General features: G+C 45.1%; 1 protein-coding gene across 1 annotated transcript in view; it reads left to right on the top strand.

The window, feature by feature from the left end:
- The window catches only part of LOC121721126 (neuroendocrine convertase 1-like), a 178,598-nt gene that overhangs the window by 112,618 nt on the left and 55,980 nt on the right, over positions 1-10,000 (top strand). The window contains exons 10-12 of the mRNA XM_042107772.1: positions 374-546; positions 967-1,179; positions 4,147-4,250. Coding sequence (XP_041963706.1) covers positions 374-546; positions 967-1,179; positions 4,147-4,250 — 490 coding nt within the window. The remainder of the gene's footprint in view (positions 1-373; positions 547-966; positions 1,180-4,146; positions 4,251-10,000) is intronic.

The following is a 10,000-nucleotide window of genomic DNA, read 5'->3' as shown; positions in this document are numbered from 1 at the left end:
TGGGTTTCAGTGCTGCACCTGCCTCAGCTCAAACCAGCCGACTTCGGCCGACCAGCTATGAGCTCCACAGCTTTTGTGAACCTCCCGTCCCACATACAATATACCGTAGTTATAATATGAAACCTCTCATGTCGTTGACGCATTCGCATCCCAGATCTTCAATTTCAAAATCAATTTCTGAGGTTGACACCCGCATCTGTCTCTCAATTCTGCGTTCAATGCACAATGTTTCAGAGCAATCAAGACCACATTATCAAAGCAAAGCTTTATCTGCATGGTGATTTGGGGCTGTCTCTGTGTGTGTCTGCACTCCAACCAATCCTCTTAACCTTTGACCTTGTGCTTGCTTTGACCCCCCTTGTGACCTCTGCAGGTATCCGGCTGCTGGATGGGGTGGTGACGGATGTTATGGAGGCCTCGTCCCTCAGCTTCAACAGCAGCTTCATCGACATCTACATCTGCAGCTGGGGCCCCCGAGACGACGGGGTTGAGATGGGGGGGCCTGCACAGCTGGCGGAGAAAGCCTTACGTCTCGGGGCGGAGAGGGTAATGAGTGTGTGTGTGTGTGTGTGTGTGTACAGGGATTAAAAATGTAATGCTTCTCATTTTGGTTTGTTTTGAGCAGAAACATTATTTTTACGTTCCTGTAAATTTAGAGGCTTCGCCTCTAAATAGTAACCTGTTTGAACATTATAGTAATAATGTTTTTTTTAACACTGACATTGCCTTTACAAATTGATTTATGCACAATAGACAGCCTTAGAGTGTAAATCAAACCACATCAGAAATCAAGGCTAACAGTATCTAGCAAGGCTTAAAATGTTCAGGCGCTGTGTCTGAATTCAGGCATGGGCCAGGCCATTTACGATTTGAATTGTCCTTGCCTGGATCCCAGTAAAATCCTTACCTATACGTTGCTGCCAATTGCATGACACTTAAAACAGATCATCCACCCCCTCCCTCCAGGGTCGAGGTGGTAAAGGGAACGTCTTCGTCTGGGCGTCTGGTAATGGCGGGGCGCACGGTGACCACTGTGGAGCTGACGGCTATATCAACAGCATCTACACCATCGCCATCGGAGCAATCACTCACACCGGCCGCTCAGCCTTCTACAGCGAGCCCTGCCCTGCCACCATGGCAGTCACCCTCACCAGTGGCAACCCAGGCTCTCTGCCCGTGGTACTGTAAGCCTGTTCTGATGAGCCAAGTTTATGTATGGTACTGTTGACACTCACTTACTGTACATGTGGTATGATCAGAGATCAACAACAAGAGAAAAAGGGGTTAGGTTTATGCGCATGTGTGGAGCAGATGCTCTCAAAAATATATGTAATAATAATATATATGTAATAATAATAAGAAGAAGAAGAATCACTTTTCTATTCATAAAAGACAAAGGCAAATTATGACGGTGATGCTACAGTAGGCACTACAGTTCTACTACTTTCCAGTATAACCGCTATAGAAATGATCTATGCCCCATATCTGTCTCTCTCAATCTAACTGCTGGAAAGACATACCAGTTATAACCTGCTGCATTTAAAAATGATCATCATTGGGTTCTAAATTTAGCTAATATGGTCATCATTAGGTTCTAAATTTAGCTAATATGTTCATCATTAGGTTCTAAATGTAGCTAGATCTGTAGATCTATAGAGCACATAACATAGACACAACTCAAAGTTGTCTCTATCAATTATAAAAATGTAGGTAAAGCATAAAATGAATTAAGATTAATTGATATATTAGAAATGTAAAAAAAGCATCAAATTGCAGTGAAGAATGTTACTGTAATATGCTAACCTCAACTCCACTTATTGAAATTGGACGAAATAAAACACAAAATATTCTTTTTATGATCCATGGCCATGGAACACTCCTACTTTAGCTGATATTTATAGACCTATAGTGGTTGCATTGCTTGCCATCTTTAGGATAGCAGCAGGTAGCGTTGAGTGGCTAGCTACTGTAAAAGCCCTTGTGGTTGACCCTACGACCTCCCAGTAGGAGGCAGCAGTGAGGCAGACCCAATGGCAATGAGCTGCTTAGGTGTCTCTGATTAATAGGTTTATTAAATATTCCTCTGTTCCCATATAACACCTTGATACAGTACACATATAGCGTGTGTGTGTGTGTGTGTGTGTGTGTGTGTGTGTGTGTGTGTGTGTGTGTGTGTGTGTGTGTGTGTGTGTGTGTGTGTGCAATGTATGTTTGTGTGTGTGTGACTATGTGGTTTGTGACATGTCCATGTGAGTGTGTGTTTCTGAGAATGAGAGAATATGCGGGTGTGTGTGTGTGTGTGTGTGTGTGTGTGTGTGTGTGTGTGTGTGTGTGTGTGTGTGTGTCTGTGTGCGAAGGCTCTTTTGTGTTTAGCTGTCGTTTGGTGCCGGTGAGAGGGCTCAGGGTGGCGTGATATTTATAGCGTCCTGGTGGTTGACCCGGTGGTGTGAGGAAGGCAGGAGCCTTCAGACAGCTGATGCACAGACGCAGGTGTTAATTAGGGGTGAAACAGGAGGCAGAGACCAATGAGAGGTGTTGATGTGCACTTCAGGAAGAGAGAGAGAGAGAGAGAGAGAGAGAGACTGAAATAAGAACATGTGATGGATACACATGTACTGTATCTTGAGAATGGAAGAGAGAGAAGGATATGAATAGGAGAGAAATGGAGAACTATAGATACAACTGAGAAATGGAGAACTATAGATACAACTGAGAAATGCGGAGACAGAGGAGTAAAGGATGAGAAAAAATAAAGGAGTGGTGAAGCAGAGAGAGACAAAAAGAGAGAGATAGGGTGGGGGGGGAGAGAGAGAAAGGCTAAGAGATAGAGAGAGAGAAAGGGTGGAGAGAGAGAAAGTGTGGGGGGGTGAGAGAGAGAGAAAGAGGCTGAGAGATAGAGAGAGGGAGAGAAGATTCCCTCTCCTTCTCAATATCCACAAAAGAGCGGCAAAATTCTGGCATCACCTAAAACACAGTGAACCAAGCAGATACCACCATACTGGTGCCCATCTGAGGGATGAAAATCCAGAGAAGAATCCCCTAGATTACCTAATTGAAAAACATGGCCTAAACAAAATTGACTCAAACATTGCTTCAAAATTAAAACAATTAGAAAAAAACTCGAAAGAAAATTACATTAACAATTGGAGGGATAAAATTAAACAAATAAGTAAACTCAATGTATTTAAATTAATAAAATCTGATTACAAATTGGCACCATGTTTAACTAAAATTCAAAATGATAAACATAGAAAGCTATTGACAAGGTACAGGCTCAGCGCCCATAGCCTTGCTATAGAAAAGGGGCGACACAGGCAAACCTGGCTGTATCCTGAAAAAAGGATGTGTGCTCACTGTGGTAATGTAGTAGAAAATGAACAGCATTTCCTTACTGAATGCAAAAGATACAAAGTTATAAGGGAAGAATATTTTACTAAAATCGGAGATATCCTGGGGGAAGTAGACAATTGTGTCCACCTAGCTGCTGAGTACATCCAATCCTGCCACATCCTGAGAGAACAGCCCATATTACACCAATCAATAATATAATAATCCATATATTTTTTTTTTAAGCTTTTTTTTGGGGGTTTTTTCTGTTCATTTTATCAGCTAGGTGTTATTTTAATTATTATTATTATTACTATTGTTTGTATTACCATTATTATTATCTATATTACTATTATTGTTGTATTGAATGCTTTGACAACACTGTAAAATTTACATTCAAATAGTGAAATATGAGGGAAAACGGTAGCAATATTGGCCATCATTACATTACTGTATATTATATTACATTACATTTGGCTGACACATTTTTAGCCAAAGCGGCTTGCAACATGGTAAACAGCTTTTTAAAACAATTCTCTCAACAATTCTAGAACAATTTAAAAAGTAGAGTACAATAAGGAGTACAATAAGAAAAAGTGCATCAGTGAGTGCTGTTTTTATACAGTCAATTGTCAGTTCTGGTCAGGTGGTAAGTGCTAGAATTAGCAAGGCTAGTTGTAAGTAGTGCTATGAGAGGAGATACATATACAGTGTTGCCAAAGCAGTGTTACGCTAATAAAAAACAATAATTATTTAAAAGTGAAAAACATTTTAAGAAATGGAAATTATTTTATGCTCTATTACTGTGTGTGTGTTTAGGTGACGGTGTCTAACCTAGATGACGGCTGCATCACAGAGTTTGCTGGCACATCTAGTGCAGCACCAATCGCTGCTGGAGTCATTGCTCTCGTTCTTGAAGCAAAGTGAGTTTCTCTCTCTCTCTCTCTCAATCACACACACACACACACACACACACACACACACACACACACACACACACACACACACACACACACACACACTGAATTTACTGAATTTTCGACTTGGTTTGGACTTTGGAGATCCACGGTATGGTTTTGAGATAGAGCCTTCTCACAACTGGCATCTCTACAGAGTCCACACAGTCCCCCAGAACTCCTCCTCAGCCTAGTTCATAATTCAGGACGGGTCTACACAACTTCTCATAACTCAGAAAGCCCTATGCCTCTCCCACAGCTACACACAGCTCTGCACTCTTGAATTTCCCCTTGAGGATCAATAAAGTATCTATCTATCTATCTATCTATCTATCTATCTATCACTCATTCAACTGTGTTACATCACTCATTCAACTGTGTTACTGACAATGCTACTATACGTAGCTTTAGGGGGTCTCTCTCTCTCTCTCTCTCTCTCTCTCTCTCTCTCTCTCTCTCTCTCTCTCTCTCTCTCTCTCTCTCTCTCTCTCTCTCTCTCTCCTCTCCCCCCTCTCTGCAGTCATCTATAGGAGGCTTGTGCATGATCTGTGTTTCTGTAGGGGTGTCGTGTGTACTCTCCCTATCCTTTCATGGTGTGTGTGTGTGTGTGTGTGTGTGTGTATGTATATATGTCTGTTCTACATGTCATGTTGCTCTCGGGCTGATGCTGTATACGGTCGCTGGCTGGCTGGCACGCTCGTATTTTGACATCTGCCGAGGCCATTGTTGTGAGCCGTGTTAAGCCTCTGGTGAAGGGCCCGGCTATTGATCGGCACAACAAACGGACAGCTGCTCTGCGCCTTTTGTTTTCCACGCCAGGAGAAGCCCCTAATGATGTTTGGCCAACGCCGCGTCACGCATGTCCGAGGCTACTGTACGCCGCCTGCCTCCTCCTCCCCTCAAACAGGAAGGCAGAGAAGGGGGGGGGGCGAGGGGAGGGGGGAAGTGTGGCTCTTCTCTGGAGAGGCGGAATTAGAATTGGAAATATGGCCGCCGCCCTGCAGTGGAGTCATTAGCATACGAGAGGCGACACCTGTGGAATATGCTAATGAGGTGTGGAGAATTAGAATAACATTTTGTTAGTTCACTGCCACACTCACTTGTTTTCTAATCTCTCAGTAGATCTCCTCACTCGTTTTACCCAGTCCTCTCTTTCACACGCTCTCTTTCTCTCTCTTTCTTTCTCTGTCTCTCTCTTTCCCTCTATTTATCTGTCTCTCATTCCCTCTCTCGCTCACTTCCTCTCTTTCTCTCTGTCCCTCTCTCATTCCTCTCTCTCTCTATCTCTCTCACTCTATCTTTCTCTCTTTCCTTCTCTCTCTGGGTTTTTATATCAATTTGTCCTCTGTTTGCGTGTATTTGAATACCAAGTCTGTATATACGAGACAGTGGCTGTGTAAATATTATGAGTCTGCGTGAGTGTGTGTATCATTAGTGAGGGAGTGAGAGTGTGTTTGATTGTGGTTTAAAAAGAGAGTGTGTTCTTTATTGATGTGCAAGCAAGTCAGCGTTCGTACTATTTACATGAGTCTGTGAACAGCAGAAAGATTTCATAAATGTGTTTGTGTCTATCTGTCTGTCTGTCTGTCTCCCTGTGTGTGTGTGTGTGTGTGTGTGTGTGTGTGTGTGTGTGTGTGTGTGTGTGTGTGTGTGTGTGTGTGTGCTCACTTGACAGTGCTCCTCGGCCTTGAGCTGCTGTGGCCTGTTGTTATTGATGACCAGTGGGGGCTAGAGTTTAACGACTAACCTGTCACCACTGGCAACACCCCGACACACACACACACACACACACACACACACACGCACACTCTCACTCTCTCTCTCTCACACACACACACACACACACACACACACACAGACTGTAAAGTGGAGCGCAGCTCCCTGGAGATCTGGTTGGACATATGTGTTAAAGGGCTTGTATGAGCTGTCAGGTGGTTGGTGTTATATATCAGCCTGCTGGCCACACACACACATACACACACACACACACACACATTGGCGGACCGCTGGCCCCTGGCTGCTGACCGCTGACCGCTGGCCCCATCCATCAGAGCAGGGCATGGAAAAGTGTGTGTGTGTGTGTGTGTTTGCGTTTGCCTGTGTGTATGTATGTGTGTGTGTGTGTGTGTGTGTGTGTGTGTGTGTGTGTGGTGTGTGCGTGCATGTGTGTGTGTGTGTGTGTGCGTGGTGTGTGTTTGCCTGTGAGTGTGTGGATTTGTGGAAGAATACTGTTAACTATGTCTATCTTCTCTATCCTCTTTCCTTTGATTTTCATTTCAGATGTATCCTTCCTTTCCTAGTCTTCTAGGCCTATGTTTATTCATCCCCCTCTTTCTTTCCCTCTCTCTCTCTCTCTCTCTCTCCCTCTCCTTCTCTCTCTCTCTTCTCTCTCTCTCTCTGTCTCACTCTCTCTCTCTCTCTCCCTCTCTCTCTCTCCTCTCTCTCTCTCTCTCTGTCTCACTCTCCCCCTCTCCCTCCCCTCTCTGGGAAGCAATCATTCCGTCAGCAGAGCGCAGAGAATGGCGTCTGCTCTTCAGGGATTTCTGTAATCACGGCGGGATCTCATTCCGAATGCGGCGCACGCCACGCGCTCTGCCTCCCTAATCGTTTTTAACACCGCCTCGAACCCGGCCAATCCCTGAGACGCACATTTACAAACGAGGGGGCCGCCGCTGCAACGCGTGCATGCACGCTCCACCACACCGCCATTGGAGCCGCACACCAGGAGAAAAAAAACAGCCGCCGCCGCCGCTGAGCTGCCGCAAAGCTTTTACCGCCGAGAGGAAGAGAGTCACAGACGAATCACAGACCTGCTGCTTTTCGCCCATCATCATCATCATCATCATCATCGCAGTGCAGAATCCGGCCCAGCAGAAGCTGAGGCAAAAAACCGAGCAGGTAGGGCTTGGAAAACGCACCTTAGATTTGCATTAATGCGTGAGGGAGGGAGGGAAGGAGACGCAATCTCCGTAGCGCTCCGTGCACACGCTAGCGCCCCGGCAGCCCCTTCTGGCCCCAGAACAACACGTGCACACACACACCTCCTCCCTCCTGCCCTCCTGCCCCCCCCGCTCGCCCGCCTCCACAGCCACAGGAAGAACAGGAAACTATGGGGGGGGGGGGGGTGTAATTAAAATGGTGGATGTTCAGTGAAATGAAATGTCTTCAGTCTCTCATTCAGTCAACTCATTGGCTCAAGAGACCGAGTTTTAACAAATCTGTACCACGTTGGCACCACTGGCACGCCTTGGCACCACTGGCACCACAGTCACGCCTCCAGCTGTGTGCCAGGACTGAGCCAGATCTGGGCCAAATAAGGCCCAAATATGGTATTGGACAGAGCAGTCAAATGTACATCAAATCAGGCCCAAGTATGGTATTGGACAGAGTAGTCAAATGTACATCAAATAAGGCCCAAGTATGGTATTGGACAGAGTAGTCAAATGTACATCAAATCAGGCCCAAGTATGGTATTGGCCACAGCAGGCAAATGTACACCAAATAAGGCCCAAATATATGTTACATTGGGATTAAATGTATACTACATCAGGCTTAAAGATGAAACCATATTACGAACAAATGAGAACCAGATCAATGCCCAACTAGGTGCCATATTTGGGTCAAATACCACATCAGGCCAAAATATGGTCCTTATTTCGGTCAAATGTATACCAGGGCCTGGCCCAAATGATGTGGCACATTAGGGTCAAACATATACCATATCAGACTCAAATATTATATGTGCCACAATGTGTACCAACCCAGAGCCAAATGTGTGTGATATGAGGGGCAGATATGCGGCAGATCTTAATGAGTAATATGCACTCCACTCCTGCCAATGATGGAGCTCATTTAGCTGGGGCTTGCCTTGGCGTGAGGGCGTGTGGAGGTGGCGTGGTGCAGGCGAGGGCAGAGTGAGCTCATTGGAGTGATTGTGGGCACGCTCAGAGGCTCCCTATCTGTTATCTGCACAAGTGTTTCTAATGTTTCGATCAATTAGAGCCCGTCCAATAGCTACAAGGCTGTGATTTCCTTTAAATGCACTCCATCAGGGCCGCGCAGATTTGCGTAGTTAATGAGGGAGGTAAGGAAAAGAGGGAGGGCAGGGAGGGGGAGAGAGAGAGAGAGAGAGATTGAGAGATGGTCGGAGGGGGAGAAAGAGAGACAGTGTGTGTGTTAGACTGGTGTTTAACAGTGTAAGCGACTCTGAGGACGGAACTGATAGATTCCTTTTGGCACATGGTTGTCACTTTCTAAGCTGATATCAAAACTATTTCTCTCTCTAACCTGTCTGTGTCTTGTTTCTTTTCTCCCTCTCTCAGTATGTCTCTGTGTGTGCGTTTGTGCGTGTGTGTGTGCGTGTGTGTGTGTATGTGTGCGTGCGTGCGTGCGTGCGTGCGTGCGTGCGTGCGTGCGTGCGTGCGTGTGTGCGTGCGTGCGTGCGTGTGTGTGTGTATTTTCAGGTTATGGTTGTGTGTGCCTGTGTGAAAATGAAATGACTGAACTAAGGTGTTGAACTTCAAGCAAAGTGTTTGAATTTGAGAAGGCTTGTGTGTATGTGTGTGTATGTGCAGTGGTCAGACTGAACATCAATCAGACTGAAAATCAACTGTAAGCTTGAATGTGTATATTTATCACACACACACACACACACACACACACACACACACACACCATATCTCTTTCTCTCCCTTTGTGTTGGTCCTCTTTGTAGTTGTTCTCTTCATTATCTCGTGGTTTTTCAATTGTTTCACTCTGCACAGAAAATATGTTTTAGGAGCTCCTGCACAGTAATGTTGGTGTGTGTGTGTGTGTGTGTGTGTGTGTGTGTGTGTGTGCGTGTGTGTGTGTGCATGTGTGTGTGTGTGTGTGTGTGTGTGTGTGTGTGTGTGTGTGTAGGTTTTCTTCAAACTACTGCACCATAGCAGTGTAACTCAGTGCAACAGAATAACATTTCTAATCAGTGTACCAGTGTGTGTATACACTATATAATACTCTATAATACTCCCCTAGGTGTTTATATCTACTTCTGTGTGTCCTTTCGTGTGTGTGTGTGTGTGTGTGTGTGTGTGTGTGTGTGTGTGTGTGTGTGTGTACACTTTTCACTCTTCCCCCGGAAGGGACATGCTGTCCTTGTGCCCCCCCCCCCCCCCCCCCCAGTATTTTAAATTATTGGTGGTCTCTGCGCTGCTCTGCTGCTCTGCTCCCAGAGCCCCCTGCTCCAGACTGCTGCTCATTTCAGCTCCTCACACTGGGCCTCATTGATCTGGCCTGCAGTTCAACTTAATTGGAAACACAGTAGCACACACACACACACACACACACACACACACACACATTGACTTATATGCATATTCACAAACATACAAATACACTCAGTCACACACGTACATTAACAAATGTATAACACACACATACTTACACACATACACACACACAAATACACTCACACACTGACATACATACAGTATGCACACACAGACACACATACACACACTTACTTCATGTGCCAATGTGCCAGGCACATGTAAATACAGTCATACACATACTTACTGACAGGCACATATTCAATTCTACACACACACAAACACAGAGTCATACTCGTTCAGACTTTTATTGCCTTGTTGGTACCAACATGCTGTACAAATTGTGTCATAAAACCATTCATTCATTCATATGCATATTAACAGACACACACACCACTTCCATATACACTC

The sequence above is a fragment of the Alosa sapidissima genome, chromosome 10, assembly GCF_018492685.1.
Source record: "Alosa sapidissima isolate fAloSap1 chromosome 10, fAloSap1.pri, whole genome shotgun sequence".
NCBI lineage: Eukaryota > Metazoa > Chordata > Actinopteri > Clupeiformes > Clupeidae > Alosa > Alosa sapidissima.
This window is presented reverse-complemented; position numbering and strand designations above follow the sequence as displayed.